This window comes from Pseudophryne corroboree, chromosome 6 (genome assembly GCF_028390025.1).
Source record: "Pseudophryne corroboree isolate aPseCor3 chromosome 6, aPseCor3.hap2, whole genome shotgun sequence".
Taxonomy (NCBI): domain Eukaryota; kingdom Metazoa; phylum Chordata; class Amphibia; order Anura; family Myobatrachidae; genus Pseudophryne; species Pseudophryne corroboree.
In genome coordinates this window covers 341,819,849-341,847,803 of record NC_086449.1, presented here as the reverse complement: position 1 = coordinate 341,847,803, position 27,955 = coordinate 341,819,849, and the positions used below count along the sequence as shown (strand labels likewise).

The following is a 27,955-nucleotide window of genomic DNA, read 5'->3' as shown; positions in this document are numbered from 1 at the left end:
CTCTCCCGCCCGTTTGGGAGCTTTGGTATAATCCCCATGGTCCTTACGGAGTTCCCAGCATCCACTAGGACGTCAGAGAAAATAAGAATTTACTCACCGGTAATTCTATTTCTCGTAGTCCGTAGTGGATGCTGGGCGCCCGTCCCAAGTGCGGACTCTCTGCGATACATGTATATAGTTATTGCTTAACTAAAGGGTTATTGTTATGAGCCATCTGTTACTGAGGCTCAGTTGTTGTTCATACTGTTGACTGGGTATGGATCAGAATCAGCTTTATTGGCCAGGTGTACTCACGTACACTATGAATTCTTTGTGGTACAATGCATCGCCAAGCAGCAACATGGAGGAAAAAACGTAGCATACATTACAAACATTACACATATGAGTTCATACATCACATATGCAACTGTACAGTAGACATATTATACATTTAAGACTAAACACAAAGGCTGCTTGGCAGAGCAGCACCGAGGCAGCCATCCGCGGCGCCAACTAGAACTCACAAAATGCACATAATACAGAAGATTTAAGCATTACATCAAAAGATAAACCACACAGACAAAGACACAGAAAGAATGATTGGTGCATGATTGGTGTAGGCATTTTGAGTAATAACCTCCAGGGGTTGTGTATTCCACCATCACAAGGCACCAGGTGCGGCAGCCATCTTAGGCGCACTGCGTAGGATTACCCACGGTGGAATAGTCCACCCCTAGAAGAGAACACAAAATGGGGAGATTGCAGAGTCCACAAGTTGTACAGTGTGATTGGTGTGGCTGGTATGAGTCTTACCCTGGATTCCAAATCCTTTCCTTGTTGTGTCAGCTCTTCCGGGCACAGTTTCCTTAACTGAGGTCTGGAGGAGGGGCATAGAGGGAGGAGCCAGTGCACACCAGATAGCACCTAATCTTTCTTTTAGAGTGCCCAGTCTCCTGCGGAGCCCGTCTATTCCCCATGGTCCTTACGGAGTTCCCAGCATCCACTACGGACTACGAGAAATAGAATTACCGGTGAGTAAATTCTTATTATTATACTCCATCAAAAACATAGACCTGCTTTTCTACTGTTTGAACCTTTATAGGTATTTTGATGGCAACCTGGAGAAACTCTTCTCAGAATGTCACGTCATTAATCCTAGTAAGAAGTCTCGGACACGGCAGATGAACACACGTTCCTCTGCTCAGGATATGCCCTGTCAGATCTGCTACTTGAATTACCCAAATTCGGTGAGTTTCTGCAATCCGTTTTATGAAAACCGTACACTACCACCATGTTTTTTTTTCTTTCAAAACCTGATTTGCGTTTATTGAAGGGTGTAAACCAGGGTTGGTTGATTTAAACCAAATGTTTGTTTTAAGAAAAATCACTCTGGTTTTTATTATTATGCTGTTAGTACAGGCACGGTGCCATTACTTATTAAAATTGTGTTTTTATTAAAAATGTTTAATGCCTATGACATGCCCAGTGCTAATGCTTAATTCTTCTTTTTTGTGTGTGTGTTTCTCTGAAAAGTGCTTTTGCATTTTCCATTTTGTATTATCAATCAGATTTATTAAGTTAGAAGTAATACTAATACTTAACATTAACAACTTGTTCTTATTTTCAATTTCATCTGAGTGTTCTGTGGGGTCGATTGAATTCACAGACAGTTGAATAGCGCCTGGAATTAGCTCCCGGCGCTATTCAATACAGCGCCAAGTGACACTCAATTGTCAGGAATTCTTCTCTCACCCTCCGGGGGATGAGAGAGGAATCCGACAAAAGTGCGGCCGGCGCGAGGCTGATTCTGTCAGGAATCAGCATCGCGGCTGGGAGTTAAGTCGGAGAATGCCCGTTCTCCCGACAAATCAACCTGTTAAGTCTGGGAGAACGGGCATTCACCAACTTAACTTGATCTGAATTGAATAGCTATTCAGCTGTCGGTGAATTGAATCGACCCCACTGTATGTATTAATAGGTTTAGTCTATCTCCATATATTTAGATGTAATAGGAATAATAAGCTGTAACAAAAATGGATTTATTGAAATATGTAAAAGGGGAGAAAAACATTTACAGAAAGTATTTTGTCAACAGATCTCCTATAAAAAAAAAGCACTCTAGCACTGTAAACTGGATTGCAAAACTAAAATTACACAATTTCTTCATTAAAGAACTTGTAGAAATTACCATCATGAGTAAAAGTGTTGTAACAAAATCAATCAGTCTGATCTTTCCTTTCAGAATATATGCACCAAAAAGGTAATGTCACATAAGATAAGCAATTCTCTATAACAAAAAAAAAGTTTACACCAGGGTTGGAAAAATATCCAGTTTAAAAAAAAATTTAAAATAACTGAATCATGTATTAGAAACCTCGATCAACCATGTTTTAATGCTTTCTTACATTAATAAAGTTACTAGGCTTTGATTTAATTTATTTTTTACACCATTATTAATGGTTCTGTCGGTTATTTGCAGTGTTATAAAATACCTCTCCTCTATGTACATTTTCCAGTATTTTACAGGCCTTGAGTGCGGTCACAAGTTCTGCATGCAGTGCTGGAGTGAATATTTGACCACCAAAATCATAGAGGAAGGAATGGGACAGGTAGTAACTCATATATATATATATATATATATATATATATATTAATAACAATTTCACTTTTCATCTTCTCTTCATACATAACATTTCTCTGCTTTCTTGCCCTTTGTTTGTCTTTGGTTAATCATTTTTTATACTTGTTATATTTATATTTTATATCTCACTCTCTCCAGCAATATTAGAAATATTTTGTTTTTACCAGTATCATTATATCCCCAATACTAATTTTGTTTTGTAAACGACTTCCCTTCTTTTCTTTTTAGACCATTTCCTGCCCAGCTCATGGCTGTGACATTTTAGTTGATGACAATACAGTAATGTAAGTGTTGTGCCTCTACACATGTGAATGTTGTCTGCTTTGATATTTTTACTATTAATAAAGATACACTGCATAATTTGTTCAGCATTTAGATGTCTTTTATGATCAATTTAGTATTAATGTAGGCCTTAATAGACTTAGGGGTACTTTTATTAAAGCTTCTAAACATGAAAAGTGATGTTGCCTATAGCAACCAATCAGGTTCTGTCTGTAATTTCTTTATTGCATCCTAGAAAATGATAAAAACTGATTGGTTGCTATGGGCAACATCACTTCTTTTAATTTTTAGAAGCTTTAGTAAATTTACCCCTTAGAATTTTTTTTTAACATCTGTAAATGTTAATAAGTAGCTACATTGGGGTTCATTTAGTGATGCAAAAAGCAATGATATGGAGGAACCCAAAGCTACCATCAGCGCTTAGCAGACTGTTCTAGTACGAGTAATAAAAGCTGATATCTCACTGGTCACTATGGGTACAGAACCATATTACCATGTAGCCTGATTATGTCTTTCAATGTTTCAAGGGCAACCCCTTTGTGTACATTCCCTTCTCTGATTCTAAAGGGGGGTACTCACGGAGCCCCCGTCTCCCCTCGCACGCTCAGCGCACATTGCGCTGTGCTGAGCGGTTCACTCAGCACACATCTCTCACATCGGCCAGTGAGTACTGGCCTTAATTCTTCATAGGGATGGGTGTTTGCTGTAGTATATATTGTCACTGGCAGGGCAGTTTACCAGTGTTAGCCAGGGATTTGGGACCTTTTTTGTTTGTGTATTTACCCATATTATGTTTGTTACTAAACTAATTCCTTCAGATATGGAATAAAATCTGACATTTTACTGTTTATTGCTGCAAAAAAATATTTAATTAACAATATTGTTTACTTGTAATTCATGTTACACTTTAACACCAGAAACCTTAACATCACAGGAAGTCCACGCAGAAATGGAAGGGACGTGATTACATTTTTTGCAGGCCCTGTGATGTGCCCAACGGTGTGGAAACACTAGCAGCGGCACATGAACTTGCCCCCATTACACCCCATCTGGCATTTTTGGGGCTATTGTAAGTGCTGTATATGTGCACACTTACTTGTGGGGCAAGCCAGTTTGTGACTAATTGGAACAACTCCACTTTTATCAGTACTTGGCTATTTTGTCTACCATGCCATCAACACTCATACTGGTAATGCACTACACTCTGCTACTTTCTTACTGGCAAGTATGACATAATTGCCTGAAGGATAGCATGCACACTTTCTGTGGGATAGCCGCGGTCCACAAAAGACAAAAATATCGGCTTTTTAAATTAAATTCATTTTTTTAGATATCAAAAAAAGAAAAATCCAAAATATGCAAATAACTATGGATATATTGGCTTGAATTGAACTGAAACCGATAGTTCCAAACCAGTTCTCACAAACAATGTTCCTATAGTATGTCTGTTTATTATATACATTTGTACATGTAATATCTGTAAGTGGGGAAACCAAAAACATCTGATAAGAAAGACGTAATAAAGGGGTCTATTCATTAAGCAGTGAAAAGTGTGGTGAATTGAGCCAATGGAGAATTTGCTGATGGCAACCAATCAGCATTGAAGTAACACTTATAATTTGCATACTATAAAATTATACAGAGCAGCTGATTGTTTGCCATGGGCAACTTCTCCACAGGCTTACTTCTCCACACTTTTCACTGCTTCATGAATAGACCCCAAACTGTCTAGAAGCGTTATAAAATAATTGCTCTGACCCTTGGAAATTTTGCATGCATTTGGGAAACCTATGACTGTTTTAACCGTTGTGGATTTCCCAGAATGTTATTCATACTGGTCCCCAATTACAGGAGAGCCTCGGGTAAGGGGCAAACAGGTTGTCCTGTTTGCCCCCTTAAGGATATGTGGTTTGAAAATGCAGAGCAGGACCACATTGAACTGAGAAAGGAGGAGTGTTTTGTGGCCTTTTGGAACAAGTGGAAGAGGAAGGGAGTTTTAATGTACGAGGTGTGGCTGTGTTTATTTTTTGGAAATTCTTTTCTTGGTAGAAAGAGGTCTGGTAGAGCCCTTCTACATTGTACAATGACCACAGGGAGGAAAATGCTGCCAATCCAGTGTCCCATTCGTTCAGTATCGGGTTACCAACAGCACGTTGACATATGAAATAACACTAGCACTTTTTAAACGTGATTGTTAATCTCTAACAAAGTCTCCTTGTCTGAGGCCTTGGTGGTTATATTGGAATATACCACCACTCTGGTTCCCTTGTAATTGTGATCATCATCCCAAGGCTGGTAATGTACAGTCTGATTATTGCATTTCAAAATAGGGTGGTCTTGCTACTTTAAAACCCTTAATAAATAATAAAATAATCTGTGTATCTTCCATGTCACTTTGAGGAATCTGGGTAGTAAATGAATTTTATCTATTAGTGTTTTGTAACCGTTTCTTATATTGTGCAGCATATTCCGTTGCACTTTACAATTGGAAAAAAAATAGTAATGGAACAAAACTGGGTTATGACAGACAAAGAGGCAAGAGCATCCTGCTTGCAACCTTACAATCTGTAGGGAAATAGGCATTGATACCAAGGGTAGGTGGTAGACAGACAGATTGCAGAGGTGGTTCTTGGGCTGTATGATGGTTACACAGCAATGTTGGCCTGTATGATAGTCAGACAGCAATGTTGGCCAAGGGTCTAGACGTGAAGAAAGAGAAAATATGTGAGGTTATGTATGGACTGTAAAGAGGGGATGTAATTAGATAGGAAAGTATATGAAGGTTATGTGGGTGGTCCTGGAATTTGCTAAGATTGCCTGAAGAGGTGAGTTTACAGGGAATGCTTGAATGTTTGGAGACTAGCAGAGAGTCTTAATGTGCATGGGAGGGATTTCCCCAGAGTAGGGGCAACCCGAAAAAACTCCTGTAATCATGAGAGCAAGTAATACATGTGGATGAGGCATGCAGATCTTGTGCAGAACGGAGCGGTCGGGTTGAGAGGTATCTTGAGATAAGTGAGAGATTTGTGTTTGTGTAGTATGGTTAATAGCCTTATGTGTAAGTAAAAGTATTATCTATTGAATACGGTAGATTACATGTAATAAATGGAGGGACTGAAAGAGCGGATCAACAAGCCGTAAACGTTTAGCAAGGAAGCTCAGCTTCGCAGCAGCATTCAAACTGTATTGTAGTGTTAAGAGTTTGTATTGGGGTAGACCAGTAAGGAGACAATTACAATAATCAATGCAGGAGATAATGACTCCATGGAGTAAAGTTTTTGCAGTGTCTTGGGTAAGATATGGTCGTATTCTGGATATGTGTTTTTAGATGCATGTAACATGATTTTGAGACAGACTTAATGTGGGAAACACAGCAAAGCAGAGTTCAGAATCAAGGATAACACCTAGGCAGCTTGTGGGGTTATCAATAGTGATAGAAATATCATGTTGATTACTACTATTGGCCGGTGGAAATATAATGAATTCTGTTGTGGAAATATTACGTTTGAGGTGGCGAGATGAAATCCAGTATGAAATGAAAGAAAGGTATTCAATGACACGGACCAATATAGATGGTGATAAATCTGGGGAAGATAGGTTTGAGTATTATCCGCGTACAATGATACTGAAGTAAAAAAGAGCCGATTAGTTTGCCAAGAAATGTGGTATAGACTGAAGAAAGAAGATTGAGCCTCGCGGTACTCCAACTGATTGAGGTAACGAAGAGGAGGTGGATTCAGAGAAATGAACACTGAAAGAGCAATTAGGTATGCTGAGAACCAATGAAGGCTGTGTCCTAAAGACTTCGAAATAGTAATGATTGTATAAGAAGAGTGGTCAGCAGTGTTGAAAACTCATCATAGAGATCTAGAAAAATAAGAAGTGAGTAATGGCCTTTAGACTTAGCAGTTAACAGATCATTCACTACCTTAGTGCTGAGAATGGAAGCCTGACTGAAGTGGGTCCAGTAAGTTGTGCGTGTTAAGTGTGTGAGGCGAGTATAGGCAAGTCTCTCAAGTAGCGTGGAGAGGCAAGGGAGTTAGAGAGTTAGGGTCAGAATTTTGTTATTTCTCCTTCATCCACTAGGGGACACTGGAGGATCTTTACGGTGGGGGTATAGATGGTCGTCCAGTGTGAGCCTGGCACTTAAAATTGTTTGGAATTGTGACTGGCTCCTTCCCTCTATGCCCCTACCTACAGACCAGTTTGAAAAATGTGCCCGAGGGTGCAGTCCTCTCTCTAGGCTTCTCCAGAAATTTTCTATTAAAGAAGCTGAGGACAGACAGGCAGCTTACTGCCCCTGTCTGTATGCACTGCGGGAGCTACTAGTGGGACTCTGGCACAGTTTCATCAAACTGCAGCCAGAGCTACCGGCTACAGGGACATCAGTCCCAGAGGTAATTCCTTAGGAGCTTCATGCAGCGTCCTGTGAGGTCCCCAGAGACTGTGCCCAGCTGGTCAGCTTGGCAGGGGGTGAGTATATCCCGAACCTCTGACTAGCAGAGTCTCTGGGACAAGCACTTCCTATAGGGCACTTTCCCCAGTGCTGGTACGGCGTCCGGCTAGATGCGGCAGTACTACAGTGCCGGCTGCTGCACTGTAAATTCTTACTGAGCACTTTTGAATTTGGCGCTAGGAGGCAGGGCTTGCAGGCTTTTGCTTGCCTATCCGTTTCCTGAGGACAGTAGAGCAAAATGGGAAAATCCCCCTCTGGTAGACCCATCTTTATCTAGATCAGAGGTTCTCAAACTCGGTCCTCGGGGGCACACACAGTGCATGTTTTGCAGGTAACCCAGCAGGTGCACAGGTGTATTAATTACTCACTGACACATTTTAAAAGATCCACAGGTGGAGCTAATTATTTCACTTGCGATTCTGTGAGGAGACCTGCAAAACATGCACTGTGTGTGCCCCCGAGGACCGAGTTTGAGAACCTCTGATCTAGATTATCAAAAAAGACTATCCTACCGGTTGCCAGTTCTACCTGGTTAAAGGAGCAGGCTGATCGAAGGTTGAAAAATAATTTAAAATCCATCTGCTCAGCAGCGGGGGCACTTCTTCGACCTACCATGGTGGGTCTTTGGGTTAATAAGGCTATAGAGGCCTGGGCAGAGCAATTGGTGACAGGATTACAAGCTGGTCTCACTACAGATCAACTGATTACACTGGCAGAACATATCAGAGAATCTGCTGTTTACTTAGGTGTAGCATCCAAGGATGCAGGATCCATTGGATCCAAGATATCTGCATTGTCTATTTCAGCACGTCGAGCGCTCTGGCTTAGGCAGTGGCAAGCAGATGCAGAATCCAAGGCGGCGGTAGAGGCAATACCGTTTAATGGTGAGTTCCTGTTTGGTCAAGAACTGGATACCCTGATCTCCAAGGCCACTGGAGGTAAGTCAACCTATCTTCCCTCTGCAGCTCCAACTCCCAGGAAGACTTATTAAGGATCGTTCTTCCGGTCCTTTCGAGTCCCTTCAAAATTCAGAGGATGTGGCAGAGGCGGAACCACCTCTTTTAGAGGTAACTGAGGCCGAGGTCGTGCTGCAAACACAACTGCCTTGCAACAGGACCCTAAACCTGCACCTAAACCCGCAGCATGACTGGCTACCTACCCTCCTGGGGGATCCCAGGGTGGGAGCTCGTTTGCTGAATTTAAAACAAGTTTGGTCAGAAACCTGTACAGATGCCTGGGTAAGAGATATCATTGTCCACGGTTGCAAACTAGATTTTCAGTTCAAACCTCTTCCGAGATTTTTTACAACAGATTTACCAGTTTCACAGTAACGTCAAGATTCCCTTCTCCAGGCAATACACAGACTCCTAGAGATGGGAGTCATAGTTCCAGTACCTCTCCACCAGCAAAATGGGGATTTTATTCCAGTTTATTCGTGGTACCGAAGCCAGACGGCTTGGTGAGACCCATCCTAAATTTAAAGATCTCAATCCCTTTTTGAGAGTATTCAGATTCAGTCCATGCACTCTGTTTTAACTGGTCTCGAAGCGGGGGACTTTCTAGTGTCAATAGACATCAAGGACACTTCCCTCCAAATACCAATTTGGCCTCCACATCAGAATTTCCTCAGGTTTGCGGTAAAAGATTTTACATTTTCAATTCCAAGCCTTGCCTATCGGTCTTTCTTCAGCACGTTGAGTTTTTACAAAGGTAATGGCAGTGATGATGGCGCAGTTACAATCTCAAGAGGTGATTGTTGTTCCCTACTTGGACGATCTACTCCTAAAGGCCCAGTCAGAAGAAAAGTTGGTAAATGACATGAGAATAGTCCAGACTTTTCTCGTAAGGCACGGCTGAATCATAAATGTCCAAAAGTCTCACTTACAACCGACACAGCAGATTCAATTCCTAGGAATGATCATGGACACTGTGGCAGAAGATTTTTCTCCCTCAGGACAAGATGCAGTCCATTCAGGAGTTGGTTATGGTCTTAACACATCGCATCTGTGCATTCGACTTCTAGGGAAGATGGTAGCTGCCTTCGAGGCAGGTCAATACGGCAGATTCCACTTCCGGCCATTTCAACTAGATCTCCTTTCCCAGTGGTCAGGTTCGCATCTTTTTATGCATCAGATAGTTCATCTACTATCCAGGACATGTCTGTCATTGCTTTGGTGGCTGAACACGACAAATCTGTCTAAGGGCAGAACCTTTGTTGTCACAGATTGGGTGCTTCTCACAACTAATGCCAGTCTCCGCGGATTGGGAGCGGTGACTCTGGATTGTCAATTCCAGGGCCTCTGGACTCCACAAGAACGGAATCTACCTATCAATATACTGGAACTTCGGGGCTGTCTACAATGCTCTCCTATTGGCTTTTCATCTCCTACAGGGACGTGCAGTCGGACAACGCCACAGCAGTGGCATACATAAATCGGCAGGGTGGATCCCGCAGCAGGGCATCTATGAAGGATGTAATCATGATCCTATTATGGTCCGAAAGGTATACAGTAGCAATATTGGCAGTGTTCATACCAGGAGTGGAGAACTGTGAGGCAGATTACTTAAGTCGTCAGGATATGCATCTAGGCGAATGGGAATTGCATCCTCAAATTTTTCAACAACCGGTAAATCGATGGGGACTTCCGCAGATCTCATGGCATCCAGAAGGAACCACAAACTTCCTCTGTATTGCTCTCGCACCAGAGATTCCGCGGTGGATGCACTGATGATTCCTTGGAATTTCCACTTTGTGTATCTTTTTCCTCCGTTTCCCTTGTTACCGCGTCTACTCAAGCGGATCAAATGAGAAACGGTCAGGGTCCTATTCGAGGCACCAGACTGGCCTCGAAGAATGTGGTACAGCGACCTACATACTTACTCATAGACCCACGGCCTCTACCTCTATGACAGGATTTGCTGATACAGGGACCTTTCATTTATCCAAACTTAGAGCGGCTACGTTTGACGGCGTGGCTCTTGAAAGGGAAATCCTAAAACACAAAGGAATTCCATCACTAGTTATCCTTACTATGTTGAGTGCTAGAAAGGAGGTCACTTCAAAGCACTATCGAAAGCCTACATCTCATGGTGTGAGCAGCGTCAGTTCTCTGCTACTTGCTTTACATTGGCTAAGCTTCTCCTTTTCCTCCAGGCTGGTTTCTCAGCTGGGTTGAGCATAGGATCTCTCAAAGTTCAAGTCTCCCGCCCTTTCGATTTTTTTCCAGATATTTTTTTTGCCTTACTCTGTACTGAAGTACAGACTGTTATCCATCTTAAACCGCCGTTTATTCCTCCCACAGCTCCTTGGGATCTGGATACGGTTCTAACCTTTTTTACAGTGATCTTTATTTCAACCACTGGAATCGGAGTTAAAATTTCTTACATGGAAGGTAGTTTTACTTCTGGCCCTGGCGTGGGCTCAGAGAGTTTCTGAATTAGGAGCTCTGTCGTGCCATCCTCCATATTTAATATTTCTTGAGGACAGAGCGGAACTCCGCATTCACAGGTCTTTCTTACCTAAGGTTGTTTCGGCATTTCACATTAATCAACCAATTGTGGTCCCTGTGCTATCAGGCGATTCTCCTTCTTTGAGATCACTGGATGTAGTTCAGGCCCTGCGTGTTTATGTAGAAAGAACAGCTGACTTACGCAAGACAGATGTTCTGTTTGTTCTCTATGATGCTGCCAGGCCTGGTTGGCCAGCCTCACAACAAACTTTTGCTTGTTGGACCAAATTTACCATTATGCAAGCTTATCTTGCAGCCTCTCTTCCACCACCGAGTTCGGTTTCGGCCCACACCACTAGATCCGTCTGTTCTTACTGGGCGGCTGCTAGATGAGTTTCTCTGACGCAGTTGTGTAGAGCAGCAACTTGGTCGCGGAAACATAAGTTTATCAAATTCTACAAATTTGATACCTTTGCAGCCTCTGCTTCTCAGTTTGGCCGAGCGGTGCTTCAGGACTCTCAGCGCTTTCCCGCCCATGTTGGGAGCTCTGGGACATCACCACCATAAAGATCCTCCAGTGTCCCTTTGTGGATGAAGGAGAAAATGGGATTTTGGTACTTACCGGTAAATCCATTTCTCCGATTCCACAGGGGACACTGGACGCCCTCCCAGCACTGGGCGTATTCTTGTTTTCTTTCCTCCAGGTTAGGAAATTTTTAGAGTTTCTCTCCTGCTCAGTTGACTGGTGACAATTACGGTTGTGATTGTTCATGTTTGTTATCTTTGTTTTACTTTTCTGTGTTTTCAGTTCCTCCTCTGTTCGAGTATGTCAAGCCGTCTCGTCTCGGGCTCAGTTTTCAAACTGGTCTGTAGGGTGGGTGGGGGGGGAGATAGAGGGGAGGAGCCAGTCACAATTCGAAACAATTTAAAGTGCCAGGCTCCCACTGGGCCACCATCTATACCCCACCGTAAATATCCTCCAGTGTCCCCTGTGGAATCCGAGAAATGGATTTACCAGTAAGTACAAATAACCCGTTTTCAGAATGGGAGTAATCACTGCATATTGAACAGTGATGGAAAGATACCATTAGATATATAGAGAGATATTGTAACCCCACCGCTGACCGCAAAGTTCCCACCATTGAAACTAATGGAGGGAGCTGTGCGATGCGCGTCTGACAGCTCCGACGCGCATACAGCCAATCAGGAGAGTGCCACGACGTGGCGCTTCCTGATTGGCTGAAGGGACCTTTCTGTGCCAGGAGTCACGGGGGGTCTCTGCATTCGGGGAAAGGGGTCCCATGTGTAAACATGGGACCCCTTTCAGTCCGTCTGGTTCGGGTTAATGCGTTTTTTTGTTTTGCCAAGTATGTGGATTACAATAAAAGAACCGGACACTGGATCAGGTGAGTATAATTTTATTTTTAGGTACCCCGGACATCAACATTGGAGACGTGGCCAGAGTCGGCGTGTCAACATAGGTAAGTATGTATGTGTCGGCATGTGTGAAATAAAGTTGTATTTTCACGGTGTCTGTGTCTTGTTTTTATTTGGGTATTTTTTTTGCAGTAGAACTACAGGTACCAGCGGGCCCGTTTCCCCCCCGCATGCTGGTATTTGTGGTTCTCCAAGTACCGGCTTGGGGGGGGGGGGAGGCTTGCTGGGACTTGTAGTTCTTCTGCAAAAAAACAATATTCTTCCATTTTCAACAAGGCTATCAGCCCCCCATCCGCAGCCCTTGGATGGGGGGGGGACAGCCTCGGGCTTCACCACTGGCCCTTGGGTTGCTGGGGGGGGGGACCCCTTGATTGAAGGGGTCCCCACTCCTCCAGGGTACCCCGGCCAGGGGTGACTAGTTGGGTATTTAATGCCACGGCCGCTGGGCGCTGTATAAAAGTGACCCTCGGCTGTGGCATTATCTGTCCAGCTAGTGGAGCCCGGTGCTGGTCCAAAAAATACGGGGGACCCCTACTCTTTTTGTCCCCCGTATTTTTTGCACCAGGACCAGGCGCAGAGCCCGGTGCTGGTTGTTGAAATACGGGGGATCCCCTGTCATTTTTCCCCCCGTATTTTGGCAACCAGGACCGGCTCAAAGAGCCCGAGGCTGGTTATGCTTAGGAGGGGGGACCCCACGCATTTTTTTCTCTGATTTTTATACCATTCCATTTAAAAAAATATGTATATATTTTTAAAAATATATAAATAATACTTGTGCCTCCTAAATAGACAAACCAAGTACCTAATCCCTTCTAATATAAATAGATATGCTATTACCAAAAAAAAAAAACACAAAAAAACAAACATGTTTGTAAAAATTTTTATTAGATTCCGCCAGCAAAGTGTGGCGGAATGAAAATGACGAATTTACTGTCTAAAAGCATTGTTGTCGAATTTTCAATCTTCAATTGAATATACTTTTGTCGAAATGCCGCATTTGTACCATTGCAGAAATGTCGAATTTGACAAATGTCGAATTTCAAAAAGTTGAATTTGGAATGGCCGTTTTTTTGGCGAAAAGTACTGTATTGCATTGACAAAAAAAAATTTTTTTTTCCAAAATGTCCCGTTTTTCGACATTTCCGGGAATTCGACCGCAATTGCATATACCCCAAAAGATTGTAGTTAAGGTTGGGATAAGCACAGAAGACATAGCTTTACTGATTTATGATGATATAGCATCAAGAGGAGAAGTAGTAAAGTAGGAGGATGAGAAGAGTGTAGATACTTAACCTTCATTTGTGGGATCAAAAGATGAGCATGTGCCAGGGTGTGAGGCGGTCACTGGCTGAGGAAGAGCATACCATTTCATTTCATCAATCTTGTCCTTGAAATATGAAGCAAGATCTATGGAGCTGCTATTGTGCATCATGGATGAGGATTCCATATAATCCTTTGCAAGTTCTAAAATGTTTGAACAAAACAAACACGTTACATATAATGGAACTGAACAAAATACACAAGATCCCTACTTCTTGTTTATTAAAAGAAAGTGATGGAAAAATAATCTTCTGCCTTTCTGTTCTTAAATGCACTTTACACATTGCGGTTCATTGCCATTATAGGAGGTGTATAGAACAGAGTCCAATTTAGATAGAATTGAATGCAATGCTGCTCAGTGAGTCTTTTGTGCAGGTGAGAGGTTCAGTATTATCCCCTGTATGCAAAATACATAGAACAGAAAAATGAAAGAACTTAAATATTATTATAATTATTATTATGCTTTATTTATATGGCGCCATAAGGGATCCGCAGTGCCCAATTACAGAGCAAATAAACAAAATATTCAAAGCAGGAAAATAGTGAATTACAGTTGAAGACAATATAGGACAAGTACAGGGTAGATAAACATAGCTACAGCAGAAGACGACACTGGCATAAGTATTGGGGTGGAAGAAAACTGCGGGATTTGGTGCCGTTAAAGAGGGTTTAAGTAAGAGAAGGATAAGCACATGAGAGGGTTTGAGGGCACTGCCTGTCGGAGCCTACATTTTAAATATGTATCTAACATTTTGTCCTCAATTCCCAATATATTTTTTTTTTATCAGACAAAAACACCTCAATTTGGTCTTAGCCTGCACGAAAGCGTACTGCAGAGCCTCCCAAGCACTGTCCTCAAGGTACTCTGACAGACCAGGTTTTATGGATAACCAAGCTTGAGCACTAGTGACTTAATTAGTACCTAAATTAATTTGATGTAACCATCTGTGCTCAGCCTTGTGTATATCCTTAACCTGGACCCTTAGGGTGCTTTAAAGACTGCGTTTGGGAACGCCTGGCATACTGTAAACTTGTGTGGCATATACTTTTCTCTGTGCTAGTTTCAATATGGTTTGAGATTAAAGAACCTTTAATTTTTATCCTGTGACAGATTGTCATCTAATGTGCCAATTAGATTTTTTAGGATATTTATTTCTACATTGTGTTTGTCTTTAACAGGCGACTGATCACAGATTCGAAAGTGAAGTTAAAGTATCAACATTTAATAACCAATAGCTTTGTAGAGGTAAGTGCTTGATCACAGAAACCAGTCTGATGTGTCTCTATACAGGTGTGTCATCCTACATCATTTGAAACAGCCTGTTTACTGACGCCGGGCGTCAGCGTTTTGTATGCAGATACAACCACAGTAACACACAGAATGTATGAATGCCACGTATCATTTATTAGCAGAATATGCTTGTGCTTATTTGCGTAGTGATGCAAACAAAAAAAGACGCCAATAGCAGAGTTGCCCAGCACAATGCTGGCTCACTCACGGCCGACATCTCTTGGTGCATGGTGTATTGAAGCTAGATGTAGGTTTTATTCTGGGGTCCGCAGTTCCCTCTTAAGATGAGTATACACTGCTATATTATCGTTCCATCAAACGGTCATTATATCTGTAGGTTATTGGTATACCCGATATATCTGTGCATGTTGTCATTCAATGCCAATATGCCTTGCAGATACATCAGCATATCCGACTGCTTGTACACTGGATCGATCCAGTGGCAAAGTGCGTACCCAGACTTAGGCAGAGGGGATGGGTAGTAGTTTGAATTATTTCTTGTCTATGTAATAATATAAGGTTTCTCTTCACACTTAGCAATATAAGCCAGTACGGGAATGTTATAGTCAGGTGACATTTAGCTGTCATCATTGCTCTGCTAAGACGCTTATAATAGTTTCTTTTTGGTTAGCGTCCACAGGAAAATACAGTCTGCCGTTAAAATTATGTACATTTATTTATAGTCATAGGGGGGGAATTCAAATGTTTGAAAAGTCGGTTGAGTGTCTGTTTTTTCCTGTCTATTAGATAGGAAAAAACAGACACCCAACTGACTTTTCAAACAATTGAATCTCCCCCATAATGTCACAATAAATGTACAGATAAAACAGGTTTTCTAGTGTTCATCATGCTTCAGACATTATTTACTTTTTAATCTGTGCAAATGATATGGCCTTTTCTCTAACGTCCTAGAGGATGCTGGGGACTCCGTAAGGACCATGGGGATAGACCTGCTCCGCAGGAGACATGGGCACTTTAAGAAAGAATTTAGTTCCTGGTGTGCACTGGCTCCTCCCTCTATGCCCCTCCTCCAGACCTCAGTTTGATACTGTGCCCAGACGAGCTGGGTGCTTTTCAGTGAGCTCTCCTGAGTTTACTGATAGAAAGTATTTTGTTAGGTTTTTTATTTTCAGGGAGCTCTGCTGGCAACAGACTCCCTGCATCGTGGGTCTGAGGGGAGAGAAGCAGCCCTACTCTCTGAAGCTAGGTCCTGCTTCTTAGGCTACTGGACACCATTAGCTCCAGAGGGATTGGTACGCAGGATCTCACCCTCGCCGTCCGTCCCGGAGCCGCGCCGCCGTCCCCCTCGCAGAGCCGGAAGATAGAAACCGGGCGAGTATGAGAAGAAAAGAAGACTTCAGAGGCGGCAGAGGACTTCATGATCTTCACTGAGGTAACGCACAGCACTGCAGCTGTGCGCCATTGCTCCCACACACCTCACATACTCCGGTCACTGTAAGGGTTGAGGGGGCGCCCTGGGCAGCAATATTAACCTCTTATTTGGCAAAAGGAGCATATATACAGCTGGACACTGTATATATGCATGAGCCCCCGCCAATTTTACACTTTTAGCGGGACAGAAGCCCACCGTCGAGGGGGCAGGGCTTCTCCCTCAGCACTCACCAGCGCCATGTTTTTCTCCACAGCACCGCTGAGAGGAAGCTCCCTGGACTCTCCCCTGCTTATACCACGGTAGAAGAGAGGGTTTTAAAGAAGAGGGGGGGCACATAATTCGGCGCAGATAATAACAGCGCTACTGGGTAAACATTAAATTGCTGTGTTTTTTCCTGGGTCATATAGCGCTGGGGTGTGTGCTGGCATACTCTCTCTCTCTGTCTCTCCAAAGGGCCTTGTGGGGGAATTATCTTCAGATGAGCATTCCCTGAGTGTGTGGTGTGTCGACATGTCTGAGGTAAAAGGCTCTCCTAAGGAGGAGATGGAGCAAATGTGTGTGTGAGTGGTGTCTCCGTCGACAACGCCGACACCTGATTGGATATGTGAAATAAAGTGCTGAGGTAAATTTATTGCACAAAAGATTAGAGAACAGACAGTGAATCTACACAGGTCTGTCCCTATGTCGCAGAGACCTTCAGAGTCTCACAATGCTCACTATCCAAAATAATAGACACTGATATCGACACGGAGTTTGACTCCAGTGTCGACTACGATAATGCAAAGTTACAGCCAAAACTGGCAGAAAAGTATTCAATATATGATTATTGTAATAAAAGATGTTTTGCATATCACTGATGACTCATCTGTCCTTGACAGGAGGGTACACATGTTTAAGGGGAAGAAAGCTGAGGTAAATTTCCCTCCTCTCATGAAGAAAAAGAGCGGGAATCTCCAGACAAGAAGCTGCAGCTTCCCAAAAAGAATTATCAGGGAGTATCCTTTCCCTACTAGGGCCAGGATACGATGGGAATCTTCCCCTAGAGTGGACAAAGCTTTGTCACGTTTACCCAAAAGGTAGCGCTGACTTAACAGCTATCCTCAGGGATCCTGCAGATAGCTTGCAGTAAAAGTACTTTGAAGTCCATTTACACACATTCTGGTACACTACTCAGACTGGCGATTGTGTCGGCCTGGGTTTATAGCGCTGTAACAGCGTGTACAGATACCTTATCAGCGGAGATTGAAACCCTAGATAAGGATACCATGGTATTGACCCTAGTATATGAGTGTATGTATGTGTATATATATATATATATATATATATATATATATATATATAAAAGATGCTGTCATATATATATATATATATATATATATATATAAAACATGCCCAAAGAGACATTAGTCTACTGGGTTCTAGAGTCAACGCTATGTCGATTTCTGCTAGAAGTGTCCGGTGGAACATGCAATGGACAGGTGATGCCGACTAAAAGAGGCATATGGAAGGTTTACCTTACAAGGCTGAGGAATTGTGTGGAGAAGGGCTCTCGGACCTGGTCTCCACAGCTATAGCTGGTAATTCTGATCTTTTGCCTTATATTCCCTCACAGCCTAAGAAAGCACGACATTATCAAATGCAGTCCTTTCGGTCGCAGAATAACAAGAAAGTACGAGGAGCGTCCTTTCTTACCAGAGGTAAGGGTACAGGGCACAGCTAGTTCCCAGGAACAGAAGTCCTCCCCGGCCTCTACTACATCCAACGCATGACGCTGGAGCTCCGCTAAGGGAGTCCGCCCCAGTGGGAGCACGTCTTCGACTCTTCAGCCACATCTGAGTTCACTCACAGGTGGTTCCCGGGGCAATAAAAAATTGTTTCTCAGGGTTACAAGCTGGAATTCGAAAGGTGCCTCCTCGCCGTTTTTTCCTTATCGGACCTACCGGCTTCTCCCCCAGGAAGGGAGATAATATTAAATACAATTCACACATTGTATCTCCAACAGGTGGTGCTCAAGGTTCCCCTCCTGCAACAAGGAAGGCGATATGACTCAACCTTGGCTGTAGTCCCGAAACCGTACGGTTCGGTCAGACCTATTTTTAAAGTTAAAATCTCTGTACCTATATGGGAAAAGGTTCAAATTTAAAGTGGAATCGCCCAGAGCGATCATCGCCAACCTGGAAGGGGGGGATTTGATGGTGTATCTAAACATAAAGGCTGCATACCTTCATGTTCCCATTTATCCACCCCATCAGGCGTACCTGACAATTGTGGTACAGAATTGTCATTACCAATTTCAGGGTAATTGGCGGAAATAATGGTGCTCCTACGCAAGCAAGGAGTCACAGTTGTCCCATACTTGGACGATCTCCTAATAAGGGCGAGATCAAAAGAGCAGTTGTTGAACAGCGTGTCACTTTCGTTGAAGGTGTCATAGCAACACGGCTGGATTCTCAATTTCCCGAGGTCACAGTTGGTTCCTATAACTCGTCTGCCCTTCTTGGGTATGATTCTGGATACAGACCAGAAATGGGTTTACCTTCAGATAGAGAAGGCCCAGGAACTCATGACTCTAGTCAGGGACCTATTGAAACCAAGACAGGTGTCAGTGCATCACTGCACTCGAGTCCTGGGAAAAACATTCCCTTCAGCAGGTTCCATGCGAGGACTTTCCAATGGGACCTACTGGACAAGTGGTCCGGGTCACATCTACAGATTCATCAGTTGATCACCCTATCCCCCAGGGCCAGGGTATCTCTCCTGTGGTGGCTGCAGAGTGCTCACCTTCTAGAGGGCCGCAGATTCGGCATTCAGGACTAGATCCTGGTGACCACGGACGCGAGTCTCCGAGGCTGGGGAGCAGTCACACAGGGAAGAAATTTCCAAGGTCTTTGGTCAAGTCAAGAGACTTGTCTTCACATCAACATATTGGAACTAAGGGCCTTATACAACGCCCTAAGTCAAGCGGAGACCTTTCTTCGCGACCAACCGGTTCTGATCCAGTCAGACAACGTCACCGCAGTAGCTCATGTAAACCGCCAAGGCGGCACAAGGAGCAGAGTGGCGATGGCGAAAGCCACCAGAATTCTTCGCTGGGCGGAGAATCATGTAAGAGCACTGTCAACAGTGTTCATTCCGGAAGTGAACAACTGGGAAGCAGACTTCCTCACCAGACATACGTCCTGGAGAGTGGAGACTTCATCATGAAGTCTTCGCACAGATTGCAGTTCGGTGGGGACTGCCACAGATAGACAGGATGGTGTCCGGCCTCAACAAAAAGCTGCAGAGTTATTGCGCCTGGTCAAGAGACCCTCAGGCAGTAGCGGTAGACGCCCTAGTGACACCGTGGGTGTTCAGGTCAGTCTATGTATTTCCTCCTCTTCCTCTCATACCCAAGGGTTGAGAATAATAAGAAAAAGGAGGAGTGAGAACAATCCTCATTGTTCCAGATTGGCCACGAAGGATCTGGTATCCGGTTCTGCAGGAAATGCTTACAGAAAATCTGTGGCCTCTTCCTCTAAGGCAGGACCTGTTGCAACAGGGCCCATGTCTGTTCCAAGACTTACCGCGGCTGCGTTTGACGGCATGGCGGTTGAACGCCGGATCCTAGCGGAAAAAGGCATTCCGGATGAGGTCATTCCTACGCTGATAAAGGCTAGGAAGGACGTGACATCTTAACATTATCACCCTATATGGCGAAAATATGTTTCTTGGTGTGAGGCCAGGAATGCTCCTACGGAAGAATTCCATCTGGGCCGTTTCCTTCACTTCCTACAAACTGGAGTGAATTTGGGCCTAAAACCTTAGGCTCCATTAAGGTTCAGATTTCAGCCCTATCCATTTTCTTTAAAAAAGAGTTGGCTTCTCTACCAGAAGTTCAGACGTTTGTAAAAGGAGTGCTGCGAATTCAGCCTCCTTTTGTGCCTCCGGTGGCACCTTGGGATCTTAACGTGGTGTTAAGTTTCCTAAAGTCACACTGGTTTGAACCACTTAAAACGGCGGAGTTAAAATATCTCACGTGGAAGGTGGTCATGTTATTAGCCTTGGCTTCGGCTAGACGTGTGTCAGAATTAGCGGCTTTGTCACATAAAAGCCCCTATCTGGTTTTCCATATGGATAGAGCAGAATTGCGGACCCGTTCGCAATTTCTGCCGAAAGTGGTATCATCTTTTCATATGAACCAACCTATTGTGGTGCCTGTGGCTACACGTGACTTGGAGGATTCCGAGTTACTTGATGTGGTCAGGGCTTTGAAAATTTACGTGGCCAGAACGGCTAGAGTCAGGAAAACTGAAGCGCTGTTTGTCCTGTATGCATCCAACAAGATTGGTGCTCCTGCTTCAAAGCAAACTATTGCTCGCTGGATTTGTAACACGATTCAGCAAGCGCATTCTACGGCTGGATTGCCGTTACCAAAATCGGTCAAGGCCCATTCCACTAGGAAGGGGGGCTCTTCTTGGGCGGCTGCCCGGGGGGTCTCGGCACTACAGCTGTGTCGAGCTGCTACTTGGTCGGGTTCAAACACTTTTGCAAAATTCTATAGGTTTGATACCCTGGCTGAGGAGGACCTCATGTTTGCTCAATCGGTGCTGCAGAGTCATCCGCACTCTCCCGCCCGTTTGGGAGCTTTGGTATAATCCCCATGGTCCTTACGGAGTCCCCAGCATCCTCTAGGACGTTAGAGAAAATAAGATTTTACTTACCGGTAAATCTATTTCTCGTAGTCCGTAGAGGATGCTGGGCGCCCGTCCCAAGTGCGGACTTCTTCTGCAATACTTGTATATAGTTATTGCTTCAATAAGGGTTACGTTATAGTTGCATCGGTCTTGCACTGATGATATGTTGTTTTCATACTGTTAACTGGGTAGTTATCACAAGTTATACGGTGTGATTGGTGTGGCTGGTATGAATCTTGCCCTTGGATTAACAAAATCCTTTCCTTGTACTGTCCATCTCCTCTGGGCACAGTTTCTCTAACTGAGGTCTGGAGGAGGGGCATAGAGGGAGGAGCCAGTGCACACCAGGAACTAAATTCTTTCTTAAAGTGCCACACCAATCACACAGTATAACTTGTGATAACTACCCAGTTAACAGTATGAAAACAACATATCATCAGTGCAAGACCGATGCAACTATAACGTAACCCTTATTGAAGCAATAACTATATACAAGTATTGCAGAAGAAGTCCGCACTTGGGACGGGCGCCCAGCATCCTCTACGGACTACGAGAAATAGATTTACCGGTAAGTAAAATCTTATTTTTTCCCTCAATAAATACAGATGTGTCCTCATACATCTCTCCTCAATACACCACGCAGCCTGAGATGCCTGGTGTGAGTGAGCCGACAGGTCCCGTACAACTCTGTGAGCATGCCATCACTATGCGAATAAGATGCTCAAGCAACCTCTGCTGAGTAAAATGATATGCTGTATGCCTATATTCTGTGCTTCTCTGTGTTACCTGTTGATTTCTGCTATTTGAAAGAGTTGCTCTGTGAAACTGACAAATTATATTCAGGCTAGGGGGTGCAGATTCAGTTCAGTGGGGTATATGTACCAAGTATTGATAAAAGTGGAGAAGTGAGCCTATGCAGAAGTTGCCCATGGCAACCAATCAGCTGCTCTGTATACTTTTATAGTATGCAAATTATAAATGTTACGTCAGTCAATGCTGATTGGTTGCCATGGGCAACTTCTCCACTGGCTCACTTCTCCACTTTTACATCTACCCTAATGTTAGTTACAAGTTACGGTAGGCAGATTCTGCTCGCAACTCCAGGCTGAGAGGTAGAATCTGCCTTCAGCAGTTAAAGCATGGAAGCTGATAGAACCCATTTTGGTGGCTTCCATGCATAAGTGAATCTTCCTCTACGCTTTTAGATTGTCCATTGTATTGCCTCTTTCACATCATATGAAATCCTCCTCTATGTCACTTGGTTGACAGGGGTTCAGTATGAAATGCTGGCGGACAGGATCCCGGCTGTCATGATTCCGACAGCGGGATCCCGTCCGCCAGAATGCTGGCAGCGGGGCGAGTATTAGAAAGCCCCTTGCGGGCTTGCTGCACTCGCTACGCTGCGGGCACGGTTATTTTCTCCCGATATGGGTTTTGTGGACACCCACAGAGGGAGAATAGCCTGTCTTGCTAGTATTCCGGCTGCGGCATTTCACCGCTAGTCAGGATTCCGGTGTCTACATTGTCCACGACACCCATAGAGTGGGAATAGAACCTGCAGCGAGCTCAGCGAGCCGGCAAGGGGACTCTGCACTCGCCCCACTGCCGGCATACTGGCAGCCGGGATGCCGCTGTCTGTATTTCTCTTTCATCCATCTGGGGGACGCTGTGTACTTACTGATGGGTTAGAGTGTGTGAGAAGGGAGTTTGGCACAGAACCTATAAAAACTAACTCCTCCCCCTCTAACCCCTCCCATTTCCAGCCGTACCAACAATTACCTCAGTTTTAGTTTTGTGCCTGAAGAGTGCAGGCACAGTTCTCCTTGCTATAGTTTTTAGTTAGGTTTTTATTTATTTGATTTACCTTTTTTTGTACATACTTAGTCCCTGTCTACAGGTGACAAGTATATTTAGAGTGGGGCTAGATAGATAGAGAATTTCCCACTCAATACAGCCTCTGAGGAAGTCACCATACTAGGGTCACTGGGGCTTTCTTTTATCCGGACAAGTGATCCGAGGGGGCAGCTGTCAGGTAGGACAAGGCTCCGTAACCTAATGGTCATTCCGGCAACCACAACCTGTTTTAAACAGTGTTGGGCTTTTCTTCCCCTCTGTGTGGTATCATGTAAGTGGCGGTGCTGTGGAACGGGTGAAAGGGCATGCTGTGAGGTGTTGTGGGTGCGGTCTGACAGGGACTGCTGGTGAGTGCGCGCGCTGGTGCTCGCTCCGTGCCGCACAGGTTGGATGGGCAGCGGGGAAGCAGCGGGACAGTATCTCCGGATACTGAAGGGGATATAAGGACATTTCCCCAGGCTGTACGGTGACTGAAAGGTATATCGACCCTGGACGCTGCTTCCGCCTCGGTCTGGCACCACTTGGGTCCCCTTACTACTGCAGCCGCGGCAGTTACACAGAAGGGGGAAAAATCTATTCCCGCCTTGCGCTTCCCGCTCAGGTGACGTTTACTGTGCCACCCACCTCAATCTGTGGGGGCTGGCTTGAACTACAAGCGCCATTTTCTCCACGCTGCAGAGACACTGTGGGGATGCTGCACTGCTGATACCACATCTCACACACAATTAAGGGGACATCAGCTTCTCACACTGTTCGTTTCAGGCGGGGATCGGCTGACAGCAAGTATTGGGCTAGCCCTGTGCTGGTTCACTGTGAATTTATTATTATTTCATATTACACTAGTGGGTTCTCACCCTGTTGTTATTACAGATGGGGATTATATCTGTTTTAGATATTGTGTAAGGGGATAAATAGACCTCTTACAACTCACTGTTTACAGTTTAGGATAGTTGTTAAATTTAACAGATAATATGGTCAATAAGCCGGACAAATCTGCTAAAGGGAATGCAGGCTCTGTTGTTTATTTTGCCTGTTCACAGTGCGGCTCCAAACTATCTAAAGGTAGAACGGACCCAGGTCCTCTCTGCACGGCGTGCTCTGGAACACCTGTTGCAGAGCAGCAGGGGGTTTCTACGGATCAGTCAATGCCTCAGTGGGCCAGGAATATAGCTGACGCTATTGCTGACTTGCGTCAGACCCAGTCGGGTACTGATTCAAGACAGTCTGCTGAAGAGCCACTATGGACAAGAAATATGGGCAAATGTCTTTCTGATTTAGCACAATCTTTGACCAAGATAGATACTGCTTCAGGCTCAGCTGCTCCTAAATGACAGCAGCCACTTCCCGCAATCACTTTCCCAGAAGAGGAGTCAGATTCTGTAGTTCCCCCTTTGGAGGAAGGTGAATTGGGTCCTGAGTGGGAGGATACCTCCGTTTGGGAAGAAGAAGAGTTGTCTACTAGCTCAGGTGTCAGATTATTAATGGAAGCCATACGTCAGACCCTTAATCTTCAAGATGCGGCAGAGACTTCAACAGCCTTTATCAAATGACAGAAAAGACAAGTAACTGTGTTCCCTTCCTATACGCATTTTGCAGCGATTTTAAAAGAGCCTTGGCTTAAACCGGATTCATGCTTTCAAGCTCCTAAGAAATTAAAATTTCTGTATCCATTTGCAGAGGAAGACACACAGGCCCTCATTCCGAATTGATCGCTTGAAAGCTGCTTTTAGCAGCAGTGCACACGCTAGGCCGCCACCCTCTGGGAGTGTATCTTAGCAGAAGTGCGAACGAAAGGTTAGCAGTTCTGCTACTAAAAAATGTCATGCAGTTTTAGAGTGGCTCAAGACCTACTCCTAGCTTGCGATGACTACAGTCTGTTTAGTTCCTGGTTTGACGTCACAAACACGCCCTGCATTCGGCCAGCCACTCCTGCGTTTTTACCTGGCACGCTTTCGTTTTTTAGCACACTCCCTGAAAACGCTGAGTTGCCAACCAGAAACACCCACTTCCTGTCAATCATTTAACGAACACTCGAGCGACTGAAAAGCGTTGCTCGAGCTAGTGTAAAACTACAAAGTTTTGTGTGAACGTACTTGGCGCATGCATGCCATTTTTTCCCCTGATCGCTGTGCTGCGAAAAACGGCTGCGAGCGATCAACTCGGAATGAGGGCCACAATTCTGGGAGTCGGCCCCAAAGGTGGAAGCTCCTATTGCTCATTTAGCGAAAGCTACAGTTATCCCTTCAGTACAATCAGTGAGACTGAAGGATTCTACGGATAGGAAGATAGAGGTGATCCTAAAGTCCATGTTTGCCTTATCAGGTATTTCTGTGTCCAATCCTCGCTGGAGCTTGGGTTCTTAAAGCAGTGGACGACTGGTTAGCATGGGTTGTATCTGACATGTAATCTGATGATCCATCAGAGGCTATTCAGTAGCAGAACAAATTTCCGAGGCACTCACTTATGTTGGTGAAGCTTTATTGGACTCTGCCTCGCTACAGTCACGTTTGTACGCTTTAGCAGTTACTGCAAGACGTTTACTCTGGCTCCGGTTTTGGAATGGTGACTCCGATTCGAAACAGATGTTGACTGCCGTTCAGGGGGAATTTCCTTTGGTGCAGAACTTAAAAAATTATCTCTTAATACCACGGGTGGCAAGAGCCCATTTCTTCCAGTTGCTTCTCAAAAGCCAAAACCAACTAAGTTTCGGTCCTTTCATACACAAAGCAGGAGAGGTTTCCAGTCCTTTCAAGCCTTTTCAAGATTTCCCCGCAGAGGTGCATTCCGAGGTAGGGGATCCCAGACACCACTAAGATCGGTGGTCAAGCCTGCCGACAAACCTACCGCATGACGCGGGGAGGTCTCAGGAGGGATCATTGGTGGTTGTGGCTCGGTTACTACAGTTCAAGGATGTGTGGCTCCTGTTGAAACCGCATCGGTGGGTGATGTCAGGGAGTCAACATTACTCCTTACCTGGACGATTTGTTGCTGAAGGCTCCATCACAGACTCTGCTTCACTAACACTTACAACTCACAACAGCCACCCTACAGTCATTCGGGTGGTTAGTGAATTTCCAAAAATCTTTGCTGCTTCCCTCTCAGAAGATAGTGTTTCTAGGTCTCCTGTTCGACACGAAAAGTCAGAAGATTTTTCTACCTCAGGATTAAATTCAGGATCTACAATCCAGAGTCCGCTCCCTGTTACAATTGCCGAGGGTCTCCGTTCTCAGATGTATGCAAGTGTTGGGCAAGATGGTAGCGACCTTTGAGGTGGTGCCATATGCCAGATTCCATGTTCGGCCTCTTCAGGCTCAAATTCTGGGCTGTTGTGGTCCTGCTTGATTCCATCTGGACCTTCAATTGCGTCAGCTATCGGTTCAGACTTGACAGTCTCTCCTTTGGTGGCTTTACAGTCCCAATCTCACCAGAGGAAAGCAGTTCACGGTTTGGTCTTGGAGGATGATCACCACAGACGCCAGCCTCATGGGTTAGGGAGCGGTGTTTCAATCTCTGCATTTCCAGGGACTCTGGAACAGTCAAGAATCGAAGTTACCAATCAACATCCTGGAGTCGAGTGCTATACGGTATGCTCTGATTCAGATTCAAACCAGTGTCCGGGGTCATCAGGTACGCATTCAATCAGACAACGCAACAGTGGTGGCTTACATAAACAAACAAGGTGGAACTCGCAGCTGGAGAGTCGGGAAGGACTCACCCATATTCTCCAGTGGGCGGAGCGTTGGTTTCCGACCATCTCCTCAGTTCACATTACAGGAGTGGAAAACTGGGAAGCAGATTTCTTAAGCCGTCACACGGTCCATCCGGGAGAATGGGAACTTCGATAAGAAGTCTTTCTGACCCTGGTGTCTCTGTGGGGGACACCCGACATCGACCTCATGGCGTCTCGTCTCAACCGAAAGCTACCTCGCTACGGCTCCCGCAGGCAGAGTTGATCGATGCATTGACAGCTCCATGGCAATTTCACCTGGGATATGTATTTCCGCCAATTCCCTTTAATACCACGCTTACTTCAACGCATCTGGAGAGAAGGTCTTCCGGTCATTCTGGAGTCTCCGGACTGGCCTCGTCGTTAGTGGTACACTCTCCTCCGCAGCATGGTGACCGTTCCGTCTGCCTCTGTGACCCGATCTTCTCCTACTAGGACCTTGTCGCCACCACTATTTAAATCGTCTGTCTTTGACAGCATGGTTCTTGAATCCAGCATTCTAAGAGCTAAAGGTTATCTCAACCAGTGGTGAGGACTATGGTTCAGGCTAGAAAACCAGTCGCTTCTCGAATTTACCACAGAGTATGGCGTATCTACATTGCTTGGTGTTAAAGACATGGGTTGTCGCCGGACCTCTTTCGCTTACCTCGCCTGTTGTCCTTCCTTCAGGATGGTTTGTCTAAAGGACTTTGTCTTTCTTCCCTTAAAGGACAAGTTTCGGCCTTGTCCGTTCTTTTTCAGAAAAGATTAGCTATCATTCTGGAGGTCAAGGCATTTCTTCAAGGGGTGCTCAGGATTCAACCTCCATTTATTCCTCCCTGGGATTTAAATATGATGGCTCTCCAGAAGCCTCCATTTGAACCACTGGAGACTGTAGAATTGAGGTTTCTTACTCTGAAGGTGTTTTTTCTTTTGGCCATTGCTTCGGCCAGGCGTGTTTCTGAGTTAGTGGCGCTTTCTTGTAGACCACCTTTGTTGGTTTTTCATGAGGATCGAGTGGTCTTACGTACAAAGCATTCCTTCTTGCCAAAGGTTGTCGGCTTTCCACATGAATCGGGACGTAGTGATTCCAGCATTTGCCGCCTATTCGCCATACGGATACCTTGTCGGTTTTGATTGATACACTCAAACGTGGCTGGCCGTTCTCTAAAAACACAGTAGCACATTTGGTAACTTCTTCTATTCGGCAGGCATATACGGTATATCTTCTTCCCTGTTTGTGCCTGACTCCCTAGGGCTCATTCGGCTAGAGCTGTTGGGGCCTCCTGGCCTGTTCGCTGAGGTTTTCAGCTGTGTAGAGCTGCGACTTGGTCGTCCTTGCATACTTTTACCAAGTTTTACCGTTTTCATACTTTTGGTTTGGATACTGTTGGGCGTCAAATTTTACAGAGAGCTCTGCTGTCTGTTTCTCCCTCCTCTAATTAGCTTGCTTTGGGAAATCCCATCAGTGAGT

General features: G+C 44.7%; 1 protein-coding gene across 2 annotated transcripts in view; it reads left to right on the top strand.

Annotated features, from left to right (window-relative positions):
• The window catches only part of ARIH1 (ariadne RBR E3 ubiquitin protein ligase 1), a 141,248-nt gene that overhangs the window by 57,576 nt on the left and 55,717 nt on the right, over positions 1–27,955 (top strand). For both annotated transcript variants that reach the window (XM_063926487.1, XM_063926488.1), the window contains exons 3-6: positions 1,082–1,226; positions 2,496–2,588; positions 2,849–2,904; positions 14,744–14,810. In XM_063926487.1, the coding sequence (XP_063782557.1) occupies positions 1,082–1,226; positions 2,496–2,588; positions 2,849–2,904; positions 14,744–14,810 (361 nt within the window). The remainder of the gene's footprint in view (positions 1–1,081; positions 1,227–2,495; positions 2,589–2,848; positions 2,905–14,743; positions 14,811–27,955) is intronic.